The sequence below is a fragment of the Acomys minous genome (assembly GCF_964271855.1).
Source record: "Acomys minous genome assembly, chromosome: 7".
In the NCBI taxonomy this organism is placed as follows: Eukaryota; Metazoa; Chordata; class Mammalia; order Rodentia; family Muridae; genus Acomys; species Acomys minous.
This window is the reverse complement of record NC_140488.1, coordinates 123,101,243-123,128,197: the sequence shown is the minus strand read 5'-3', so window position 1 is coordinate 123,128,197 and position 26,955 is coordinate 123,101,243. Positions and strand designations below refer to the sequence as shown.

The window sequence follows — 26,955 nt, the reverse complement described above, 5'->3', positions numbered from 1 at the left end:
GGTGAAGAAATATGATTTATCTTTCTTCCCATATTTAAAAATTACATCAGGCTTTTGTGTCTCAGAGTGTACAGTTTAACTTAAAGCACTGTTATTGTGTGAGTCCATAGACTAGTCCAAAGATAAAAATCAAAAGTGTTCTGTGATTTATCTTCCTGGTTCCAACATGGTAAAATCATTATCTTGTTTGCATTGGCATGCTGACCAATGCCTTTAATCACATTCAAAGATTTCTCTTGTTCTGGAAGCCTGTTGTCTGTTAGGGAAGTTGTGTATCATGTCACAGAAAAAAATCCATCGGGGGGGGGGGGAGAGAGAGAGAGAGAGACAGAGACAGAGACAGAGAGAGAGAGACAGAGACAGAGACAGAGACAGAGACAGAGAGACAGAGACAGAGACAGAGACAGAGACAGAGAGAGAGAGACAGAGAGAGAGAGACAGAGACAGAGAGAGACAGAGAGAGAGAGAGAGAGAGAGAGAGAGAGAGAGAGAGAGAGAGAGAGAGAGAAGAGGGGTGTTCTCAAGGACAAAGAAGGACCAACTGTGGCAAGAAGTGAAGTGATTTACTTACATTTTGACATAAATGAAAGCCACAAAGAGTGAGTCATCAAAGTATTGATTTAGGGAAGATGAGTGGGAGGGGGAGAAGGAATGCTACAGATGAGTAAACTATTTGTCATTCTTCATTCAGACAATGAGCTGAAATCCACTTGCCTCAGTGTAGTCCCACTTGAAATGCCAATCAGCAGGTTGCAGACAAAGAGCTTGGAAAACCTGTGGAAAATCTATTCTTAAACCTTTAATACATTTGATAGCTGTTATAATGCCTAGGAATAGCCAAGGCAGCTCCTCTGAAACCAAGCTGCTTAGCCTGATTTTATTAGTGTGTACTTCATTAAAATGCCACTGAAGACAATGGGGCTAAAGTGACCTCAAGATTCATTGTAGGAGTCTAAAAAAATCAAAATAAGCAACAACAAAACAACCAAAAAAACTAATTGCCAAAGATCTTTTTGGCTTGGGAAGTGCTTATTTCATTTTACTTGATTGATTAAAATGAAACGAAACATTAGTTTTTATGCCTCTTACTCCAAATAAATATTTCCTTGGGAGTGGTCAGCTCTTTACTAAGTTGTTAGATACGTCCCATTACTGCTACATGCTGGCCAGAGTATTAAGAGGAGACCTTTTATTTATTTTTTCTCCTTTGCTTGCTACATGAGATTCCTTTCCTCCTATGTGTGCTCATGTTGCCAGGATGTATATGGCCATGTGTGAAGGGATGGAACTTTTTTTTTTTTTAAGAGCAATGCTTGTTTTACATCTCAACGTGATTTTACAGAGAAAAGATGCGATTGTATGCCCTCTTATCTGGAGATTCTTGTGACATTTTGTGGTTTCTTCCTCTCATCATCCTGCCTCACATCTAAGAGGATTTTTTTGTGCATAGCCTTTGGATCCCACCTCCCACTCTGTCCTCTCAGAAACCTTCGATGGCCTTTGGTGTAGTTTCAGCCTTCTCCTTCTCAATGTGTCCTTTGGTAATGGAATACAGAGCGTTCACACATCCAGCAGCAGCAATACCAACAAAAGCATACCTCCTCTACTGGGTTCTACAATTTGGCTGTGTCGATTTCCACACACTCCTCATCACAACAGTGTTCTCTCTCCCAATATTTCCATCTTATGGAATGCCAGCACTATACACTGCACTGTCCCTGCCTGAACTATCCATTGCCCTGATTTTTCTCACCTTGCCACATGCCATTAATCATCTAGTTCCATTTCTTTGGTTACTAAATATGTTAACTCTCCCCAATTCTTTCCATCCCTGCTATCCCTCCCTGGTTTGGGAATATGGCCTTGCTCTTTCTGCCTGCAGGTAATATGCTAGATTGATGAGCTTATAAAGATTTGGGGGTGCTAAGTATGGAATAAGCAAAAGATGTAGTCGCTGGGAGGCTCTGTGTCATTTCTGTAACCCTTCTTGTTGGACTTTCTGTTAGAACTGGTCACTTCTGCATCTGATTGTAGAAAGTAACTAATTACCTTCTACTTCCTTGTCAGTTTCCTTTGATTCATGGCAGGAAAATCTTGGTGACTTCTAGAAGCTGTGTACTCACGTTTGTCATCTAGGGTCTGTGGTCGAGGCCTGTCTCTGGCCTTCATTAGCTCTCTGAGTTTACATAGACCATCAACCTCTAATGTCTTTGTTTATAAAATAAGTGGCTTCTGAACTGCTCATGGAGTTTAACCGTCTGTACACAGGACTCACCTGTGGAGTCTTTAAAACTCCTGATACCCAGACTGAATCTTAGACCAACGACACCAGTATCCTTTTGCCTGGGCCCTAAGATTATTTATTTTTAAATCATGTTTTTGGTCAGGACTTTTAAGTTCTTCCCACAACAAGATTGCAATGTGCATGTGAAGTTGGGAACTATGACTTAATGATTTTAAAGAGACTTGTCCTACTGTCATTTCGTGTTCTTGTCATGCTTGCATCCCAACTTGAGCTTTCTGTTTCTTTTGGTGTTTTTACTAAGTTGAGAAGAAATAGCTGTGAAGCTCCCCCTTTTCCATCTGCTGTTTGTTCTTATTTACATACGATGGAACCCAGCCCACTGATTTACAGCTCTGGTTTCCTTACAACTGTTATTGAACTGAAAACATAGCTGAAAACTTATTAAACAGAGAGAAATTATTTTGAATGAATTTTATGCTGACAATTCCTTATAGAACAAAGATGATGTTTAGAAAGAACATGAACAATTGATTTATAGCTCCATAATCTTAAAAGTAAATATAATCCTGGGTCTGTTCTTTATTGGATATCCTGTTAAGGAAGCCAAGGCAATTGTGCAGGTGAATAGGATTATGAGGTATGCATCTATGCATCTGTACACAGCAGGGTCTCCTCCAACCCCTGCATCAACATCTCTCTTCCCCGAGTCTCTTCATAACTGTTAGGGCCCAGCAGAGGTTGTCAGGAAAGCAAATGTGTCCTCAACATGGATACGATCTCATTTCTCTCCCCTCTCCTGCCGCCCCCATTTATTTATTTATTTAATCATTTTACAGCCTGATTCCAGGCCCCTCCCTCCTCTCCTCCCAGTCCCACCCTCATGCCCCACTCTCCCTGCTCCTCCTTCTTTCTTCACAGAGAAGGGGAGGCCTCCAAGGGGTACCAACCCACCCTGGCATCTTAAGTCACAGAAGGACCAAGCACATCCTTTCCCACTGAGGCCAGACAAGGCAGCCCAGGTAGGGGAAAGGGATCCAAAGACAGGCAGCAGAGTCAGAGACAGCCCCTATTCCCATTGTTAGGGGACCCACATGTTGATCACATTGAACATCTTCTACATATGTGTAGGGGGTCTAGGACCAACCCATGCTTCCCTTTTGGATGTTGGTTCAGTCTCTGTGAGCCCCCATGGGCCCAGGTTAGTTTCCTCTGTAGATCTTCTCCTGGTTTTCTTAACCCCCCTGGCTCTCTCAATTTTTCCTCTCACTCTTCCACAAAACTCCCTGAGCTTATTGCTTGGCTGTGGCTCTCAGCATCTGTTTTCCATCAGTTGTTGGATGAAGCGTCTCAGAAGGCAGTTATGCTAGTCTCCTTCCTGCAAGCATAGCAGAGTATCATTAATAGTATCAGTGGTTGGCTCTCTGTCTCAGGTTGGGCCAATCTTTGGCTGGCAATTTCCCTCAAGTCTCTGCTCCATTTTTATGCCTACACTTCTTGTAGGCAAGACAGACCCAGTTTTATGGGAGTGTTGGTGTCCCTCTCCCTTCACTGAAAGTCCCACCTGGCTATAGGTGGGCTACTTCAGGCTCCATATCCCCTGATGCTACAAGGCTCAGCTAGGATCACCATCATGGACTCTCAGGAGCCTTCTCTGTCACAGAGATGTCCTCTCATCACCAATTTACATTCATGTTCCTGGTACTCTCCTCTTCCCCCACTCTCCCCACATCTGCTCCCCACTTCTGCTCCCCTCCCTACCTCTTCTCCCACCCAGTTCCCTCCCTCCATCTACTTCAGGTGTCTATTTTATTTTCTCTTCTGAGTGAGATTTAAGCATCCTCCTTTGGGCCTTCCTTGTTACTTAGCTCCTTTAGGTCTGTGCATGGTTATCCTGTACTTTAATGGCTAATATAAGTGAGTACATACCATGTGTGTCGTAGACTTTTCAGAAAACTTCCTTCCTATGGATGCTGCCTTGTACCCAGCATTCTAGATCTGAAATAAGACTTTCTTTACTGGGCTGAAAAGGGAGGAAAGCAGCAGAAAAGTAATAGACGATGACTAAGCATTTGTTTCACTACTGGCACTGAATTTAGAGAGATTTAAGGATTTTTTTTCGGGGGGGTCTTAATATTAATCTGATTCATGTTGGCACGATGTCTTTTGGGGTGCTGTATTTCCCTGCATGATTCTCTTTTTAACAACATCTCTTTCGGTTGTTGCTCTTTTTCTTGGCAATGCCTATCTGAAATACACAGTCTGTGTTTTTGCTTGGCACTCTCAGATTCTGATAAACCTGTGTGTGTGTGTGTGTGTGTGTGTGTGTGTGTGTGTGTGTGTGTGTGTGTAGTACTGGGCATAGAACCCAGGGTCTTGCACTTGTTAGGCATACACTTTACCATTAAGTTACATTCTTAAGTTATTGAAATTGGTTGTTACTTTGATGAAAATGGAGCTATTTAATAGCTACATCCAGGTAAATAATTGGTGAGTTTCCCACCACCACCTTGCATCATCTGTTCACAGATGTTCCCCTCTCCAAAAAATGCCAGAGCATATAATTGAACTGAAACCTCCCCTCCTCCACTCCAATTTGAACTTTGAAGCAGTTTTCTTGCAACCTGCTTCAAATCAAGGAATCCTTGTTTGAAGATTCTGGCTTTGACGCAGCTTCTTTGGCGTTTTTTTTTTTTTTTTTATAGATGGAAGAATTGATTGAGGGTGTTCGCTGGGCCTTTATTGACATGCTGGAGAAAGAAAATGAATGGATGGATGCAGGGACAAAAAGGAAAGCTCAAGAAAAGGTAAGGGTTTCTTTTGATGGGAAAAAAACCCGACTTACTGTTTAATGGATTTTCATGCTTGACATTGACTGTACATCTGATTTTTTTATTGACTGAGCTGTTGGCTCCAAATGACCCCAGAGGTAGGTGTGTGCTTTTGAATGAACACATAGATTTCATCATCAGGAGGTAATAGAAAATAAGATCTGACTTGTTCTTTCTCTAACTGCATTTTCAAATGCCATGTAATTCAGACTTTGCTTCAGTCCTAATTGCTGTCTGTAAAAGCCACATGGCTTACTGCCTAGTGAATTTTTCTATAAACCATCATTGGATATAGCAGAATGTAGAGCAGTGGGGAGCCATGGGAAACAACTGGCAAAAGGGCCCTCAAGTTGCAAAGAAGAAAAACCCATATTGGCCATGTGTCTTCTCCATTTGTGCATGATGTGTGCAAATGTCCTGAGGCAAATCTTTCCTGTAGTAAGGCACATCTACTTCCTAACCCATCTTATTCCACAAATGGCCCAAAGAGAATGCTTATAACCTATAAATGAACGAGAGACCATTGTGGAGTAAAACAAAAGTACTTTCTAACACAAGTGGATACTTGTGAAGCTCGGCAAAAACATTCTTTGGTGCTGGTCTGGCCTTCCGGGATTCGACTAAAGCTCGGGAGGAGAATCAACCAGTATGAAGAAGAGAACACAAGACATGAAGAAATGGGGGCAAGTCTGGATTCTTATCAAACCCCGTTTATTGAAAATTTCACAGAGTTTTTATAGGCACAGGGGCATGGGTATCCGTGTAAGTGAGGGTTGCTATGGATACCTAACTCTGGAATGCTCCAGCAGGTGTCTACCTTTACAGTTGCTATAATCACAGAAGAGGGAGAAATTCCAGAGAGAAAGGGAAGTTGTAAAAGATCTGGTTAGTCAGGAAAAGGTTCCCGGAACTGCTGCTTGCAGACAGCTGGCCTTTAATCTGATTTTACCAGTCGTCTTACTGGAAAAGCTAGTTTATAGCCAGAAAGGAGTAGCTCTTACTATGAGCTCGGGGGTCTTAGAATGATTGTCCCCCACAATAAACCACAACAGATGTCTAACTGCCGAACCACGACAGGGTCAGCTGGTTTATGGTAAATGACAGACTGCTGGAGAAATAGGAACCTATAGATGTAGGCTCTGATAAGATGGCTGAACACTGGCCATATGGCCTACTGTCCCCAACATGGTGCTATGCAACACGACAAAGGAATAAAGAGGGAAATTCTGAATAGCTATATTGTCCATCTTGAACTGGAGATGTTCTGTTGGATCTTGAACTCAAAAGGGCAGGGCCAGAGTGTACCCTTACTGTACTTTCCTTGGTTGCCACTCTGTAACTGAGAGTCTCTGAAATAGGGAATATTTCATTTTTGAGGAGGTTTTGTAATCTTCCTGATGATAGCAGCCACCCATGGGACAGGACATGTAATAGCCTTCTGGGCACCTCCCTAGGAATGACTGCTTTAGTGTATCAGGTTGGAGGTCTATGCATTTGTGATTTTAGCCACACTGTTCTTTGAGTATTATCATTAGACACACTGATTTGAGCCATTCCTTGCACCATATTTTGCCTTATAATCAGGAAACAAGGAGGTTCTCACTGTAGGGCTGCTTAGCCCTCTTGAAATGTAACTTCTGTGTAGTCCCATAGCTTCTGGTAAAGATAGTTTCCAGAGCTGTTCCTACTCTCAAAATGGAGATCCCTTGCCATACATGTTGTAGTTGACAGGAATGAGAAAGCAGATTGTTATTTACAGTGAAGAAAGACCTTGAACAGTATTGGTGGTGGTGATGGAAGAGGACAGTGAGTAATTTTGAATTAATTTTTCTTCCTCCAAGATCTGTCAAAGCTGTTTTAGGTCATGTACGGCACAGGCTGGAGGAGGCAGGAACACATGGACTGTGGGGGGACACTCTCCATATGGTAGATGCAACTCTTGGCACAGATACCACATTGTTGTTTCTTGAAGGCTTGATTTATTTGCAAAGCTAGCTTGGGGTGTGTGGGGCAGGACATGTCTTGCACTGAACAGCTGGATCCTCAGTGTAGTAGGTATTTTGTTGTAGCCTGGGGCCTAAAGTATCAATTTTCATAGGATGGCTCTTGTGAAGAGAGAGGGGGAGAGAGAGATGCAAAGAGGGAGGGAGACAGACAGACAGATAGACACACACACACACACACACACACATACACACACACACACACACACACACACACACACACACAGAGAGAGAGAGAGAGAGAGAGAGAGAGAGAGAGAGAGAGAGATAAAGAGAGAGAGAATATGAATGAGTGAATTACGAATATTTGAGAGCTTGTAGTCAGCTTTTCAGAAACAGAAATTAAGATCACTTCAGCGTGCTTGTTGGCATTCAATTAGGGGAAGGTGGCCTTGTAGCAGGGTCTGTTAAGCAAGTGGCCCGTGAGTCCTTCTTGAAGGAAACTATTCTCAGTCCTTCTAATATTAGCCGTGTTCCAGTTGGCCCTCTGAGTTGGTTACCAGTTTTTTTATTTTATCTCAACCCAAACTGTCACTTTCTCCTTCTAAAAGTAGTCTTTGAGCTTTCTTTGAGCTGAGTTCAGTCTGCCAGGAACTCCAGCAGCAGCTGGACAGGCGCAAACATCAAAGGCAGTCATCCGTCTGCATTTCATTAGGCTCCCCGAGGACATCTTGTATCTAAAGGTTCAGATAAATCTCAGTAATGCAAGACAAGAAACAGAGTGTTATCCAAGGGTCTCTAGCAGGCCTCCCATGGATTTTTCTTCTCCTAACTTGAATTAACTTGCGTTTCTAAAACTGACCTCTAGGTGGAGCTCACAGCACTACCAAAGAAGACAGAAGCGGCAGGCTTTTGTGCTGCTTTTCACTCTGGGACTGTTTTTGAGAAGGAAAAAAGCACCCCCCTCCCCTTTTCCTTCTGGTTTCCTCAGTTTGATTGTCTTTTTAATTGTCAACGAGAAAAAAGAGACTCTGCCTAATAATTCTTTGAGTCTTAGATGGAAATCTCTGACTCTGTGCTTTGTCTTTCCGATATGGAGTAGCCCCTGCATTCAGAGAGGATTTGCCTGCATTTGAAGTGGAGGTGAATAATTTGCCTTCTCTTCCTGGTATGACTTGGCACTGTTCTCTGGGCATGTGCTGTATGCAGTATATCACCCAGGCGGAAGATTTCTCATCAATAATAGTGCCCACACTGGGCGGATGCTGAGTCACTTGGCTACCCATTGGGACAGCTGAAAAAAAAAATGTTCTGATTTGTGAGGGGCCTAAAGCTTTTCTTTCTCTCACCATGAAGCTCCGGACTGCAGCTAATTAAAGCGCCACCTAAGACGTGTTGACCTTAGCTTTTCTTCGTGACCAACGGCCCAAACTGAGTGGTAGGGAGACTCAGATCCTGGCGGTGGTCTGAGGGCCTTACGTTTTGTGGCAGTGACCCTGTCTCAAAATGGAAGTGTGTGGATGGGCTTTGTTGTCCTCTTTGCTAGGGGTGATCACTGTAAAAGATAAATGAGGATGTCTCTGCTTCCTTGAAGGGTAAATTTGTTATCTCTGTCTCCCTGCCTTTTCCCGCACCTCTCTGGAGAGAGGTCATGGGTACTTTTGTGTTTTGAAACTCACCGTGTTGATTTCAAGTGGAAATTTAATATTGGGAAATAAGCACCATTTTAAAGTTAAGATTCTGTATTTCCCGCAAGCATGTGCTCTTTTAAAAATTCATTTTTTTGAGATTATAATATAATGACATCGCTTCCCCCTCCCCTTTCCTCCCTCCCAACCTTCCCAGTATAGTCTTCCTTGCTCTTTGAAATTCAAGGCCTCTTTTTTATTCAGCAAAGGAGAAGGAGGCCTGCTGTTTTCCTGGTTAATAGAGCCTTTGAATATGGTGATAATTGAATGATTTGAGTTGTCTTCTGGAGGATTTACCATGTCCAGAGGAGAGGAGGTGTCTCTCAAGGTCACTATAGGAGGGACTCAGGCTGCCTTTGGCCTCCCTAGCTGATTCTGTGTCAGATGTGAGAAGCAGCTTCCTGAGAGCAGCACAGGCTTGTTCCCTGGCTGAATTAATTATGTAGCTCAGTGCTTTCCTCGCGCTCTTTGTACGTGGGGTCTAAGCTAGTCAGACCATGTGTGGACCCCCCCCCCCCAAATACCAGCACAGAACGAACACCTGGGGAGGCAGTGTCCTGAGGGTGGCACGAGGGAGTAGCAGTGGCCTTGGCCACAGCAGGTGCAGAGAAGTTAGTTGGCTGCAGGTTCCCAACTCCTCAGGCATGCGCCTCTCGCCTCCCACGCACAGGCTTTGAGTGAGGTAGGAACATTTCCATTGCAGAGAGCAAAGCAGAGTGGCCCTCGCTCTCAGCTTTTGTCACATAAACTTCTGCTAATCCCAGGCATTGCAGTTTGCACAGCATACACTCTGTACTGACCAGTTAGGACCCTGACTAGTACCCTCTGAGCCTATGGTTCTGGGGGTGTGCTGTTAGATCTGAGGCACTGTAGATGCTTGTTAACCAGGCACATTTTCCCACGCCTATCTTAAGATTAGGGGTAGGTTGAGTCCATACTGCTCCACCACATACCTGTCTGACTTCTTTTTTTTTTTTTTGAAGTTAAATTTATTTTTCAAAATTTATTCATTGTACATCCCAACTGTAGCCCCTTCCCTTGTCTCCTTCCAGTCCCACTCTCCCTCCTTCTTCCTCTCCCCTAGTCCTCAGGGAGGGAGTGCCCTTCTCCCCCACACCTGTCTGACTTCTAAGTGCACAACCCTGCATTCTGCCCAAGGGCTCTCTCATCCCCTTGGAGCCTCCTGTGAGCCGGCACAGCATTCAGAAGACTCACTGTGGCCTCCCTCCTCACTGGCTCTTAGCCAGTAATTGATGGAAGATGGCCAGTATCTGCCCTGGCTCCCTCCTGCCTTCCATATAGTCTATATAAGTTCCTGGAGGCTTCCCCAGTGGGCATGCGCTTCCTGGCAAAAATGCCTTTTGCTGCTTGCCTTCCTTTCCCCTCTGACTTCTGAGGACCTCCCCCTCCTAGTGTATCTTTGACCCCCTCCCCCTGCATCATTCAAACACCATGTGCTTTAATCCTAGTCTTAGGCTCTGTCCCTAAGGAGACCACTAGATGACACAGTCTCTGGTTAGGTCCTCTATTCATGCTTTCTTGCCTTTAAGCTAATTGCTCATTTCATTGAATCTGAATGCCATTATTCTTTCAGCAAACTCAATTCCACGAGCATTTGCCGCACACTGAGGATGTGCCAAGTACTGGGCTAGGAGCTGCAGATTTTGGAAGGAGGTGGGGGTGACCAGCTCCAGTCCCTCTTCTGCCTTCACATACCTAGGGTGACACAGGAGCGGTATGGATGCTGTGCTGGTAGGGGAAGGTTCTTAAATAGAGTCGAGTCTTAAAGTGGTCCTGGGAGCCTAGGAGGGAAAGCTTTAAAAAAAATTTTTTTTAAAGCAAGGAATATAGGAAACTTTAAGGAGCTGAGTGAGACACACTGTCCTTCAGGGTGCTAACCCTGCCTCTTTCTCTCTTCCTGTGTCATAATCCCCAGACCCTATGACTGCTCATGACCTTGTTAGCTCTTGAGAAAGGCTTATTCTGATTTCCTCATCACTTGTTACTTGGAACAAGTGCTTCCAGCAGCTCCTCTCCCTTGGTGACTTGACTTCTGCTGCACCACAGGGTTCCCTTTGGAATAGGTTTGGAGAGAAGAGGAAAGGCTTTAGTTAGTGTCTCATGCCCCTTTTTGTTACAGGTTCCAGTATGTTTGCAGAAGGTTGAAGAATGCAGTCACCCTGCTTCCTGCATCTATTCCCAGTACTCACCAGGGACAAAGAGGATGCAAACTTGTGTCCTTGTTCAGACTTCCTGCTCTTCTCTGGTTTCTAGTACTCACCATGATGAGCTTGCAGCCTCTCTCCCTCCATCCCAGTCTATGTATTTTCCAGCTTTTGTCTCAGAGACATATAGGCCAACGTGGCGTTTGTCTTCCTTATGTCTCTTTAGTACACAGCTGTCCATGGGAAGGGCAGTATGGAGGTTAGGTTTATGCATGATTGACTGTATTCTAAGTCAATTTTTGCCCACGAGGAGCTATGTGACCTTCTGGAAATTGTTTAGTCTTTCCCATCTTTTCACATCTGTAAAGTGTGAGAGCAGTACCTAACTCAGAGGTTAGTTACAAAGATTGTAGACTTTGGTATTCTAAAGGAGGTAGTTGCTTAGGATTTTAGATTTTCTGATTTTGAACTAATCTATTATTTGCTTTTTTAAAAAAAGTTTATTTATTTTTTGTTACACTTTTTCTTACAATATATTTTGATCATATTCGTCCCCTCCCCAACTTCTCCCAACTCCTCTTCATCTCCCTATCTATCCAAATTCATGTTTTCTCTCTCTGAAAAAAAATGAGTCAAAAGCAAACAATTTTGTTTTATGCATATGAATGTTTGCCTGCATGAATGCATGTGTACCATGTGCTTGCCTGGTGCCCCCAGAGGTCAGAAGAGAGCATCTTTTCTTTTGGAATTAATGTTATGGTGGTTATGAGCCAGCATGTGGATGCTGAAAACTAAGACCAGGTCCCTGCAAGAGCAACAAGTACTCTTAATAGTTGAGTCATTTTTTCTAGCTTCCTCCACAATTATCTTTGTGTGATGTGTATGTATGTATGTATATATGTATGTGTGTGTATATATATATGTAGTGTAAGTAGAAGTTTGATATATTCTGTGTGATAGCTTATGGGAGTGATTATACTCCAGAGCCTCATGGAAATGCTGTTTCAGGGTGCTTTCAGGCATGGCCAACCAATCTGTGGTCAAGGGTAGCTATGAACATAAGGCAACAAAAAATCATAAATTTATTTAAAACATCATGAGAGGATGAGGAAGGAGAGACAGAGGGAAATTGTAATGCAATTGTGTGGTTTTCAATTGAATATCATAGATAACAGTGTTGAGTCAAAGGTTGCACAAGGCTAGGTCATTTAACCTCTCATGCCTGATTGTGAGTCAATACCATTCAGGAGTGCTCATTGGAACAAATACCAAACCTCCCACCAGAGAATCTGGTTCAGTGGGTCTAAAGTGATGCTGGGAATCAGCATTTGTGATGAGGCCTCAGATGATGCAATGTTGATGGAACTCAGGGTGATCATAAGTGGCAATTTCCTTCCACCAAGGCTGAGTTAATAGAACTAGATGTTTATGGAGTTCTTTACACTGTGCAGGGCCCTCTTTCTATCATCTGTCACAGTTAAGTACCTCAGCATGTTGGGACACTCACAACTCACTCAGGACACCTAGTCCATGGTGCTCGATCTGCTGAATGTTCTAGATAAAGATCTGAAGGCTTCTTGTTGATCTCTTCTGCCCCTTGATTCCACATTTTGGTGTTTAGGAACTACGCAGCTGAGGTTTTCCACACAGAAGCTCTCCTAATTTCTAAAGATTCAGCAGTATTTTTTAATGCAGATAAAACAAAATTTCTGTTTTGCACATAAAGTTGACAATATTATATGCCAACCTATAGAGTCAAAAGGTTTTATGAATACCACATTGATGTCAAAGAACCACCACAGGGACGGTACAATTCTTCCTTTATATGGATACAGAATGTGAAGTCAAGAGAGGGGGAGCATGTTTGTCTATGGTCATTGAGCTGGTTGCTGGAAAGGTTGGGGCTCCATTCCTGGAAGTTTAGCTTTCCAGTCCCCTTTTATCCTAATAGAAGTGCATCTCTAAGCATGGTCTTCAAACCAGTGGCATTGGTATTATCCAGACACTAGCTAGAAAACCAGACTCCCAGTCCCATATCAGATTTATGGAGTGAAACTCTGGGAAGGGATGCAGGCCTCTACAGTGCAGTAAGCCCTCCAGGTGATTCTAATGTAGCCAGAGTGCAAGCCAATTTCTCACGCCTCATGTCACTGGCTAAGTGCCAGTTTTCAACACTTTTTTTTCTTTAAAGCTAAGTTCAAGGCTAAACACAATAATTCTATATAGAATCCAACTCATCCAGCACAATGGGGATATTATTGCCACCTTTGTTTTGTATGCAAATTAAATTAAGGAAGCTGAAGTTGATATTATGGCTATCTTTTTCTTCCAGCCATGCATGTCAGTGTTGGCTTATAGCAAATTTACAGTCAGTTGATTTCTTGGTCTTTAAAAAAAACCTCACAGGAACTATTGTTAAGCTTTGTTGCTCCTATATTTGGCATTAAAAAATCCCTTCTCACAAAATATTATCTTTTATTCTTAACAAAATCTACTTAGTTTTTTGTTCATAGCTCTAGCTTTTAAAATAATTCCCAAATCTTCATGTTTATTATATTAATTATAGAAATTTATTCTTTTTTGAGAAAAATGTTTTTATTTAATTAATTTATTCAGATTACAACTCAATTGTTATCCCATCACTTGTATCCCCCCATTCCTCCCTCCCTTCCACTTTCACCCTATTTCCCTCCCCTAGGTCTAAAACCGAGGGGGACCTCCTCTCCCACTATATGGTCATAGGCTATCAAGTCTCTTCTTGGTAGCCTGCTTATTCTTTCTTTGAGTGCCACCAGGCCTCCCCACCAAGGGGAAGTGGTCAAATATGGGACACCAGAGTTCATGTATAGGAGATGGAGAAATAGAAGGACCCAGAGGGTCCTAGAAACCTACAAGAAGAATATCGTGATGGGTGGATCGGGGCCCCAGGGTTTCTGCTCAAACTATTGCACTAACCGAGGACAATACAAGTAGTAAACATTGAACCCCTACACTGATCTACCAAATAGAAATTTATTCTAGTTAAAGAAAATACCAAAAGTGAAGTACAGAACAATAAATAAAATCATTGCTATGTCATTACACAAGCATAACTACTGCTAATGTCTTGATATATTACTCTGATTTTTCCCTCTATGCATACTTTAAAAGAGTTTCTTGAACAAGGTTGTATAAGTAAATTTGATCCAGTTTTCCTAACATTTATATTATATTTTCCTATTATGATATAATCTTTACCAAAGAGTATCATATAGAAGTCTTTAGTCTGTTAGTATTTGTATATATTAGTTAAAAATGTCTCTTTAGTGGGCTATAGTTGAATACCTACTATTATTTGATAATAAGCATACGTTTCACATTGCTTTAATCCTAGCATTTTTATTTTTGGTCTGTAGAGCATGTTGGACTTGAACTTGCTCATGTATCAGGGCTGCCCTTGAATTCTTGATCTTCCTTCCTCTATCTCCACAGGCATGCACAATCACTCCTAGTCCCAGAATTAGTTTTAGAATCTTATCTTTAAAAATCTCAAGTTTATCACTCAGTGTATCAACTATAAGTTCCACTTATATATCATTGATAGTTTACCAAATATGCATTTTTGGTTATATTGGCTTTCTGGGTTACAATGGGTGTGATCACAAAATGTAATTGAAATCAACCCATTTACTCATGCTTTTAGGTACTCCCTTACATGTCCATTTAGCAAACAAAAAATGCTCATAGCCAGGCCTGCTGGCTCATGTATGCAATCAGAGTTACTTAGGAGTATGGCAAGTCCAAGGCCATTCTGGGATATATAGTAAGACTCTGTCTCAAAGTAAATAAGGGCTCTGAACATAGCTTAGTGGTAGAATACTTGCCCATCATGCATGAGACCATGAGTTCCATCACTAGTGCTAAAAAAATTTTTTTGGAGAAATACTCTGTGGTAGGTTTTGTGTTAGGAGCTATCCAGTACATTACCCAAAAGATTTTTAGTCCAGCTGGTAATGCTTCTGCCCAACCCCTCAAGCTATCACCTGCATTTTCTACCTTTCCCTGTGAGGAACTGTGATATATTTAACAATGCTTTGCTCTTATCCATTTACTCTCTATTTAGTACTTTCCAATATTCCATTCTGGTACCTAAATGGAAACTCAAAGGAAAGACAAATGTTTATAAGTTTTTCATTCTTTGTATATGTATTATTTTAATGAACATTTAAATATACCACACAAAATGTTCATAAAAACTTGTATGTCCTTATCACTGAGACTCAATAGTTGGTAATATTTTGACACTCTAGCTTCATCTAATTCCTGCCCCTATCTATTTTTATGATTGTAAATTTTAAAGTTAATTCCATCATGATGACATACATATAATTTTTACTGTATTTCAATATGTATATCCAACAGGTATGGAACTTTTGAAAATTAACCATAATTCTAATACTATATGCAATAGTATTAGCAATAGTTCCTCATTAGTTAGTGACCTGTTTGCAGTTTTCTGTGATTATCATAAAAATGTTTGACTAGTTTTTAAAGGATTAGTACAAATCAGTATCCAGAGTCCTCATAATGTAATTAATAGGCACATCTTTTAAAATCTTAAAAGTTTTAAAAGCACTGTCTATCCTCATCCTTACAAATGAAAGTAATTTTCTTACTTAAGAAATTAGGTTACTTAGCTGACTTTTTTTTTTTTTAACAATCTTAGTTTCTTGTAAAATGTTCTTCCTTATTTTGGATTTTCCATAAATTTAAGTAAATGGTAAGCTTTGATTAGACTGATGTTCATTTTTTTTAACAGGAAGACTTTATGGACAGCACTGATGATGCCATGCTGTCTTAACTTCTATCTCAAAATCAATCTATGAGTTTGGAACTTGTCAGCCTAATCCTTTCATTTTAATGTTCTTATCAACACTGTTCCTTATATGGTGCTTCTGTTTTATGACTAGGCCAATAGAATAACCTTCTTTATACATTTTAGTTTAAATATAATTAATTCACTTTCCTCCTTCCAGTATCTCCCTCTAACCCTTTTCATGTCTGCCCCTCAAATTGATATTTTCTTTTCCTTTGATTGTTACTATATTTTTAGCATCTACACTCCATCAAGGTATCTGGGAGAAAGATACAGGCACCACATCTATCTATGTTTCTATGTCTCTCTCTCTCTCTCTCTCTCTCTCTCTCTCTCTCTCTCTCTCTCTCTCTCTCTCTCTCGTCTCTGGATATAGAGGCCAGAGTAATCCTGAATACTTTCCTTAATAGTTTGCCACCTTAAAAAAACACTGTATTCCACTGAAGCTGGAACTCACCAATTTGACTAGACTGGCTGGTTAGTGAGCTTCTAGTAACCTTCTGTCTTTATCCATCCTAGTGCTGGGATTATAGGCATGTATCACCATGACTGGCTTTTACATGAGTTATGAGCATCCAAACTTGACTCCTCATATTTGTGTAACAAGTATATAACCAACTGAACCATCTCCCAGGTCAAGGCATCACCATTTTCTAAACTTATGTAGAACAATAAATGGATAGCTGCTGTTGAAAATCACCAATAGTTATTTTAGTGGGCATTGATGACATTACTAGATATATGATTATACTAAGTTTTGTAATTGATGACTTTCAAACTCTATCATTCTACATTTATTAGCTAGAATATTTCTCTAAAAAGATTTTTTCCCCCTTTGCTAATCACTTGATTAGCCTGACATACAGTTTATACAGGAAAAGCTGCATGAAGGTCTGTCTTTTCCGTAATTAATTTTTACAAGTTGTGCCCTGGAAACCTCCAGAGGTATCAAAGCACTTTCCCCCAAGCATTGTTATAAATTCAGTGATTTTTAAAATGTATTTGATATGTTTAAATTTATTACAGTTCTTCTTGAAGTTCACATTATTTCATCTGAGCCAACTTGTGATTGACTCTTCCTTTAGGGAATTTTGATATGACTCCAAATATTTTAGACTGTATCTTTGCTTCCTGGTATGACAAGATATCTTTCTTACTATTATACTTCTATTAAATCAGTGTCTTAATCAATTCATTGGTAATAAGCAATATGTTGACTTTTGGTGAAGGTGGTGGTGAAAGTTCCATTCTAACTGGAAATACAGAATTCTGCTAATAAGGAAATTTGCAAAACAAATTGATAAGTGATTTGAACTATCTTTTTGTAAAAAGGTATTATCATGTCAGTGCACACACATAGTCAGTGGATTTTGAAAATTCACATATTGTTGCATTTTTCTTCTTTTTGTATTCTTTTTTCCCTTTCTTTCTTTCTTCCTTCCTTCCTTTCTTTCTTTCTTTCTTTTGAGACAGATTTTCTCTGTATAATAGCCCTAGCTATCCTGGACTTTCTTTGTAGACCAGGCTGGCCTTGAACTCACAGAGATCAGCCGGCCTCTGCCTCCTGTGTGCTGGGATGAAAGGTGTGCAGCATGTCTGGTTGTAATGTTACATTCTTAACACTGACTTTTACCAATATAAATAAAGGGGACTGGAGAGATGCTTTAGAGATTAAAAGCATTTGTTGCTTTTGCAGAAGAGCCAGGTTCAGTTTCCAGCACTCATATGACAGCTTACAATTGTCTGTAACTTTTGCTCCAGGGGTTCTTGCAGCTTCTTCTGACATTCTTCAGTACCAGGCATGCAAATACAAAAAAAAATGCATCTTTTAAGAAAGAATATAAATAAGGGGCTGAGGAGGTAGCTCAGTGGGCAACTGAATTTGTTGTGCATGCATGAGGACCTGAGTTCAGCTCTCAAGCACCCATGCAAAAGCTGTATAGCTATAGGCATGCCTGCATATGCCTGTAACCCTAGCATTGTGGGGTGGAGACAGACAGAGCCAGGTAGCTCACTGGTTATCTAGCCTAGCTGTGTCTGGTTTAATGAAAGATTCTGTCAAAGTAATATGACAGAAAGTAATAGAGGAAGACTTCCAACATCCTCTTTCGACCTCCACATGTGTACACACGGGCATAAACACTCACTTACACATGTGCATGAACTTTCTCCCACATACATACATGTATACCCCAGAAAACACAGGCACACAAAAATATAAATAAGTTAATTAGTATGTGTCCATGCCACATATTCAAACAAACAAACAAACAAACAATGCTAGTGTTAGCCTCGGAGCATGTCTCAGTAGTAGAGTACTTACCCAGCCTGTGTAAGACTTTGTGTTTCATCACCACCACAGGGAAAACAACAACAAAATTGTAGTGAATTAATTTGCAGTGTTGAAATATGTGGAGCAATGACACTATTAAAGGATGAAACATGACCTGCCCCTAGAGACATTGAAGGTATGGCTGCAGTGTCACATGTACGTTAGTAGGTGGCAGAGAGAAGAAAGGCTATGTCTATACTCTGTTCTCACCTATGACTATCTATCTGAATGATTAGTAGCCTAACATTCCCTGAAAAAAGTGAGCCAGAGATGAATAGCAGTCTAGCACCAGGGTAGCCTAAGAAGGCCACTAGTCCAGTGTCACACAAGACCTGGTAGCTTCCAGGACATGGAGCAAGCTGGAGACTAGAAGAACCCTGGCTGGGACTGAGGGCCCCAGGTGGGAGTGATCCTAAGACAGATGACCCTCGCATGGGGCCCCTCAGTTGGGCTGGGTAAGGAGCAAGCCCTAAAGGACCACAGACCTTTGCCGTGGGGCCCAGACAGGGAGTTTGCCTGAGATGATCACCAGTTGTGCTCTGCTAAGGCCTTGGGGGTGGGGGGAGACCATGCCCAAGATGACCCTGCCCTGTGCCATAATGCACGAGTGGGGCATAGCTTTCCCAAGATCACTCCTGAGATGACTCCAGACACTCAGCGACTCCAGGTGCCACTAAGAGGAGCAAGTAAGAGGTGGAGAAATGGAAGAGAAAGAGAAACGGAAGGATGTGGACACATTGAAGAGAGGCAGAACTGGAGACTCAAGGGTAGTGAGGAACAGCCTGATGTGAATAGCTAATGATGCCATCTAGGACCATGGTGGAGTGAGTCTTAGCCTGTGCTGCCACTCAGGGCCACATTTGGGTCCATGACCCTGGAGCCTGTTACCACCAAAGGCCAGGTGGATATCCTTGGTCGGGGCTGCCACCCAGGGGCATGTTACTGTCTGAGGGCTGTGCAAAGCTGACCCTACCCCTCACCTGGGCATCTTGGGAGAGCTGGCCCCGGGGGACATGAAAACAGGAGAGCTGACCTTGCCCTTAGCTAGCTGTAGTACTCAGGAGAGGAGCCCCACAAATTGCATCTAGGAGTTGCAGGTGAGCTTGCTCCCAAGAATCTGTACATAGGAGACCTGGATCTACCACACATCTCCTGTGTGGTAGTGTGGTTGAGGGAGAGATACTCTCCTCCCACCTTGCCCTACACCACTGGCAGAGGGAGAGAGAGTTGGCCCCAATCGTGCTATGGGAGCAGGAGAGCTGGTCCTGCCCCTCACTTGCTGCAGCACTCAGGAGAACAGGCTCTGCACTTCACCTGGGCGGCATAGTAGAGCTGGCCATGGATGTGAGGGTTGTGGGCAAACCAGCCCTGATGGCATGAATGTGATAGAGCTGACCCTACCTCTTGTCTGTTGGTCTGTGGCATTGATGAGGGAGAGATGCCCTCCTCTCCTCCCTCATCCCTTGAAATCTATGGCAGGGTGGGAGAGCTGACCCCTCATGTGAATGGGAGAACTGGCCATGTCCCTCACTGGCTGCAACACTTGAGAGAGCAGGTCCTGCACATTGCCAGGGCCGCAGTGTAGAGCTGATGGCATGAGAGTGGGGGAGCCAGTGGGCTGACCAGCTCAGATACCTCTCAGGCCCAGATCCAGAGCTTTGGATTGGCTCACCCCAATATCTACCTCATAAAGAAACTTCTGGAGTACATGAAAAGGCTGGCATTGTAGATCCAAATTACAGAATTGCCATGGCACAGGGCAACAAGATTTCTGAGGGGTTCCTAGTGAGGTTCCAGTATCGATAGAGTAGCAGGAATTGGAGGTCTCTTACCAGACCAATGACTCATCAGTATGGACAAAAGGATATACTGCGGGACACACTGTGACACACTACAGCTTCCACATGAGATACTTTTTCTCTGTTGAGGAGTAGGTTGCAAGGGTGGAGGGAGGCATGACAGGGATTGCGGAGCATAATGTGAATTCACAAATAACCAATACAAAGTTTAAAAAGAGAAAAATCTAAAAAAAAAAAACCCAAAACAAAACATGGACTAATAAAGACTTAAGAATTTTAACACCAGATAAGCAAGTACCAAAAGTTTAAATATGTACTTTGAAAGCATTTAGTTTTTAGTGTATGTTGGAGATTATTTTGGACTGAGGCTCATTTGACTTTGAAAGGTTTGAGAAATGATACAATTGCCTTAGGTATAATTTTAGAGGTTCAAAGCAGAGGGGGACTTTTTCAGAATTATGTAAAAGTTTATGACTTTTATTAGTCACATGGGCAGGATAGGTTTGATTTAATACTTTTATTGGTCCACATTCAAGTTAAGTATGTGAGAATTTAAAAATACATGTTGAGTTTTGTTGGGTTTACTAAAAGGAATCAATTTTGATGTTTTGGGTTTTAATTTCATGGGAAAAGAGTCATTAGAAATGTCTTGAGTTTAGATTTTGTGGTGTTCCTTCCCTTTAGCCCAGAATGAAACTAATAGCCCACGATGCATCTGCTTATCTGCTATCTCTAGGGCTGTGCCTGCCACTGTCAGCTGCTCCCTTGTTATCTGGCTGCTGGTCGTGCTCAGTCAGTTGTACAGGAATGTCAGTTCCATTAATAACCCAAGGGCCAGGCAGGCAGATAGTGGAAAATGGATGAAGAGAGAGAAATTGTATTTAACCCATCTTCTGAGTTGTCATTTTCTAGACTCCAGCATAGCTGGGTAAAGTCAAACTGAGGGTGTGACAGCAAATCCATTTCTGACAGAAACTCACATATGAAAGGAAGAAACAGCCTGAAAGCAAAAGAATGAATGAAGGGACTTAGGCCAGAAGTCAAGATTTAGAATCGGAAAGGTCACAAAAAACCACGACAAGAAGAAACGACATAATTAAACTATTTGGACAAGGGCACTGCAACTTTGCCAAAATAGATTTCACATTGACTATTTAATTTTTGTTTGAGACAGGGTTTCTCTGTGTAGCCTTGGCTGTCCTGGACTCACTCTGTAGACCAGGCTGTCCTCTAACTCACAGAGATCCACCTGCCTCTGTCTCCTGAGTGCTGGGATTAAAGTTGTGTGCCACCACTGCCCGGCTTCTTCTTTTTTTTTTTTTAATTAAACATGTTTTACATATACATTTATACTATTACACATATATACAACAAACTACCTACAGCAAGAAGAGTCATGAAACAATTAGAAATTATATAATTGTTACATCCTTAGTGTTTTGGCTATTTGTATATGACAGTCTTGAAGAAAACATCTTTTCTATCTTGGTGAGCCTGAAATTCTGAATGTAAATCAATATCTATCATATCTCATCATTATCAACGTAAAACATCTATCTAGACCTAAAAACATCTTAACCTCCAAACAACTAACATTCATTGTAAAATGAAACTATCTGGTCTTCAACCACATCAGAGACTTGAGAAGAAATAAAATTGATTACCTGAATATGCTGGGAGTGCAGGTTAGTAGCTTTCCAAATGAGAAGATGACAGAGATAGTTTGCTACCTGATCAGTCACCCAAAACTCTCTATAACATTGGAGCATCATCTTCAGCCTTCTGGCCCAATATATCTGACAGACATATTTGTGAGGCGGGAACTATTGAGGACTTGCTTACCCTGTCTTGGCAGAGTTTAGCCATGGACTCTGCCTGAATCCAAGCTTGCACATTTTTTAGGCAGAATTCTGTCTGTGGTAGAAATGAGGACATTTTCTTCGGTGGCTTGTTTGCCACACTTGAAGCTGTTTCCATAAGGAGGTTCTTTGATGGTCATCATCTTCTTTGAGGTAGGCTGCATAAGTTAAATTTTAGATAAACTTAGATACATTGGTATAGAATTCAAATTTAAGATTATTCTTTACACACATTATATATATTTCTACTCTAATACTGTCATTCTTAATGTTTCAAATGGATGATAGCCGTTTTTTGCAAGAAGTGTGTTTATGGAAGGATTAATTTCTTATTACAAAAAAAGTTGGTATTTTGGCTATGGGTTAGTCAATGATGAAAGGGAATAGAGCATCCCTTAATGGGGAAGAACTCAACTACTGCACTTGTCTATGTCTTGGCTATTGTTTGCTGCATAGCCAACCATGCCAAAATACAATGATTTAGGACCGACATTGTATTGCCTCTCTCAAATCTGTTTGTTGGCTGGGCTCAGCTGGGTGGCTCTTCTATTGGTCTTACCTTGAGTCTGTCATGTAGCTGAAGTCAGATGACAGTTGTAGATGGAAGTCCATTAGGGTGACTTCACACACTTGTCTCTTTGTTCCTTCCACCTTTCTTCACAGGGTAACTAAGGGAGCAGAAAGAAGGATAAATATGCTGGGAGTCCTCTTTTTTTTTTTTGCCACAGAAATGGAGCTAGAAGCCATAGCTCCTGATTTTATTTTATTTTTTATTTTTATTTTATTAATTTATTCGTATTACATCTCGATTGTTAGCCCTTCCCCTGTTTCCTCCCATTCTTCCCTCCCTCCCACCTCTCCCTTCTCCCCTCCCCTATGTCTGTGATTGAGGGAGACCTCCTCCCCCTATATATGCTCTTAGGATATCGAGTCACTTCTTGGTAACTTGCTATCCCTCCTCTGAGTGCCATCAGGCCTCCCCATCCAGGGGACATGGTCAGAAAAGGGGCACCAGAGTTCGTGTGAGAGTCAGATCTCACTCTCCACTCAATAGTGGAGAATATCATGTTCGTCGGCTAGGTCTTGGTAGGGGTTTGAAGTTTACTGCCTATATTCTCCTTGGCTGGTGCCTTAGTTTGAGGAGGACCCCAGGACCCAGATCTGCTTGTCATAAAGTTCTTCTTGTACGTTTCCAGGACCCTGTGGGTCCTACTATTTCCCCATTCTTCCATGCTACTCTCGCCTAAAGTCTCAATAGTATGTCCTCTCCTCTGACCCACTTTGCTGGTAAGTAAAGTTTTTTATGGTACGTATCCCTTGGACTAGTGTTTTGATATAAGTGAGTATGTACTGTTTGTCTCTTTTTGCTTCTGGGTGAACTCACTCAGTCTTGGTAGGGATTCGAAGTTTACTGCCTATATTCTCCTTGGCTGGTGCCTTAGTTTGAGGAGGACCCCAGGACCCAGATCTGCTTGTCATAAAGTTCTTCTTGTAGGTTTCCAGGACCCTGTGGGTCCTACTATTTCCCCATTCTTCCATGCTACTCTCGCCTAAAGTCTCAATAGTATGTCCTCTCCTCTGACCCACTTTGCTGGTAAGTAAAGTTTTTAATGGTATGTATCCCTTGGACTAGTGTTTTGATATAAGTGAGTATATACCGTTTGTCTCTTTTTGCTTCTGGGTGAACTCACTCATTATGATAATTTCTAGATCAATCCATTTGTCCACAAATTTTGGGAATTCCTTGTTTTTAATAGCTGAGTAGTATTCCATAGTGTATATGTACCACAGTTTCTTTATCCATTCTTCTACTGAGGGACACTTAGGCTGTTTCCGTGTTCTGGCTATTATGTATAAAGCAGCTATGAACATGGTTGAGCATATGTCCCTGTTGTGTGATAGGGCATTTTCTGGGTATATTCCCAGGAGTGGGATAGCTGGGTCTTGAGGAAGCTCTATTCCCATTTTTTTCTGAGAAAGTGCCAGATAGCTTTCCAAAGTGGTTGTACTAGTTTGCATTCCCACCAGCAATGAAGGAGTGTTCCTCTCTTTCCACATCCTCACCAACATGTGGTGTCATTTGAGTTTTTGTTCTTAGCCATTCTGATGGGTATAAGATGAAATCTCAGTGTCGTTTTGATTTGCATTTCTCTGATGACTAACGAGGACGAGCAGTTCTTTAAGTGTTTCTCGGCCATTTGATATTCCTCTGTTGAGAATTCTCTGTTAAGTTCCAAGCCCCATTTCGCAATTGGGTTGTTTGGTTTTGTGGTGTTTAATTTCTTGAGTTCTTTATATATTTTGGATATTAAACCTTTGTCAGATGAAGAGTTGGTGAAGATCTTTTCCCAGTCTGTAGGTTGTCGCTTTGTTCTACTGACAGTGTCTCCTGCCTTACAGAAGCTTCTCAGCCTCATGAGGTCCCATTTATTAATTGTTGACATTAAGGCCTGGGCTGTTGGTGTTCTGTTCAGGAAGTTGTTTCCTGTGCCTATGTGTCCCAGGCTCTTCCCCACTTTTTCCTCAAACTGAATTAATGTCTCTGGTTTTATGTTGAGGTCTTTAATCCACTTGGACTTGAGTTTTGTGCATGGTGATAAATAAGAGTCTAATTGCATTTTTCTACATGTAGACATCCAGTTAGACCAGCACCATTTGTTAAGGATGCTATCATTTTTCCATTGAATAGATTTGGCTTCTTTGTCAAAAATCAAGTGAGCAAATGTGTGTGGATTCATCTCTGGGTCTTCGATTCGATTCCATTGATTCACCAGCCTATTGCTTTGGCAGTACCATGCTGTTTTAATTACTGTTGCTCTGTAGTACAGCTTGAGATCAGGTATGGAGATTCCTCCAGAGGATCTTTTATTGTATAGGATTGTTGCTGTGAGTCCTCTTAATGTCTGAGCTCAGACTATTCTTGTGATACATTCTCTTGGTCAAAGTTAAGGGCAAGGCTACCTCTTAATCAGAAGTTGAAAAGAACTCCATTTTTTTGGAGGCTCACACAAGAAATTGTTAGTACTGCCATTGAAAAGACTTATTTACATTCTACATTCTTTCCATCTCTTCTTTGTATTCAGCTTTTCTTAATTATTTTAGAGAATTATGAACTAAGTGTACCATCTAATTTCTAATGTTTTACTTATTTTTAATTGAAAAATGATTATATGTATATGGGGTATAATGTGATTTTGATTTACATATACATTGTATAATCAACCAAGTTAATTAACATATACAGTACCTCACCACCTTATGATTTCAAGTTGAGAACACTAACTAGATATTCTTTTATAACCATATTTTCTTTTATTTTTGAGATTATAATTTAATTAGACTGTTTTCTTTCTCTTTCCTCCTTCCAAACCTTCTCATATACACCTCCTTCTTTAAAAAAATTATGGCCTTTTTTTATTCATTGCTATTACATGTATGCATGTAAATGTGTATACATGTATATTTTAAACTCAGTTTATATAATGTTGCTTGTATGAATATTTTCAGGATTTCCCATTTGGTACTGGATAACCAATTGGTATGCTTTTTCTCCTGCTTTCAGCATTCCTCAGTTGCATGTAGCTCCTTGTGTAGGGTTGAAGTCCTCTGATCACTTTGAAATGTCTATTGGTGTTGTCCTTATTCAACTCAGGTTTAGGCAATTAATTCTATTGCCTGAGACTTTATGAGTGCAGCTTCTGACATTACTAGGAGGTATATTCTCACAACAAATTCCTGGATCCTCAGATGTTTGCAGTCTTTCCACCTCTCTGCCACAATATTCCCTAAGCTTTGGGTGCGGGAAATGCTTTGTAGATGTATTCATTGGGACTGCGAGCCACAGTTCTGCATTTTAATTGGTTCTGTTTTTCTTTAATGGTTTTCATATGTTACAAAAAATAAAAGTTTAATTGAAGAAGGATGTGGACTACACTTATCTGTGAGAATAAGAACAAATGTATACATTGTTGTTAGGTATTGTGCTGGTTTATGAATATGGCAATTATGGTTTCTCCACCAATAACCATGGTTGTAAGAGCCCTGGGTAGTTGGCTAGGTTTCCAGTAGCAAGATTGTTTTCCCTCTTGTTTCCCAATTAGAGAGATGTTGGTTACCACCAAGATAGGCAAGCCACTACTGTACCCTTAAGGTTATTTTTCCCTACCAGTCCTTGCCAGATAGGACTACATTGCCAGGTAGGACTACATTGCCAGATAGGACTACAGATTGCCTTCATCTTTTGGAAGCTTGCATGTTGCCATAAAATATAATTCTTAGGTAGAAGACATTCATGTCAATTCCATCTCATGGATTTCTGGGCCCTTATTCTGAATGTGTGGTGTCTTTAGAAATAGGGACTTACCTTCTTCTTCTGGGAGGCAACCGAGGGCAATAGCAATATAATGTATGTTTTGGGAATCTCTGGGACAACTCTGAGCAAAAATTCTAAAGAGGGATTCTCATATCTGGTATTGGGGTTTTTAAGGTAATTTTTGCCTTTTAGAGGGAGCATTGTCTAGAAAACTTAGAAAAATATGTTAAAACTATGTATGTATATTTATATACAAATGTATTATAGGTCTTTTAAAAAGATAAATAGTTAATAGTATGACTCTTTATTACTTTCTAAGACATAGTTCTTAATGTCTTAAATCTTAATGTCACAAATAAAAGACATTGTTCTTTTACCTTCCTTTTCTGTATTTACCTCCCTCACCTCTCCTTTTCCTATTTTCCCTGATCAGATTACTTATACTGTTATTCCCTTTTATCCTCTTCCCTCCTTCTTCTGTATTTACCTTCATCCAAAATCTATTCTTTTTAGCACTTTTAAAATATAGTCCACCATCTACTCCTCTAACATAATGGAGCCCTTAGGCCCTCTGATTAAAATCTGTTTTCCCACCTCCTCCTCAGCTTCTAGCAGAAAACTTTCTATTCTCTGTTTCTAGAAGATCAACTTTGCTATAGTCTATATATAAGAAAGATTATAGAATATATATTTTTCTATGTTTGGCTCATTTTACCTGGAATTTCTTTCTTATTTTCTTGTTTTGTTTCTTTGAGTTATTTTGATCGTCAAATGAATTTGTTATTATTATTTTATTATAATTTTGCTCAACTAATATATACATTAACTGTTGGAGTATTGGAGTAAACCTAATTATTGCTGAATTGTGATGAGGAAAGAAGGCATGCTCTGACCCCATGACCATCATACAATTAAAAAAAGGCCTTCTG

The 26,955-nt window shown here is 41.0% G+C and overlaps 1 protein-coding gene across 1 annotated transcript in view; it reads left to right on the top strand.

Annotated features, from left to right (window-relative positions):
- The window catches only part of PHEX (phosphate regulating endopeptidase X-linked), a 222,484-nt gene that overhangs the window by 97,265 nt on the left and 98,264 nt on the right, over positions 1-26,955 (top strand). The window contains exon 17 of the mRNA XM_084791126.1: positions 4,948-5,049. Coding sequence (XP_084647252.1) covers positions 4,948-5,049 — 102 coding nt within the window. The remainder of the gene's footprint in view (positions 1-4,947; positions 5,050-26,955) is intronic.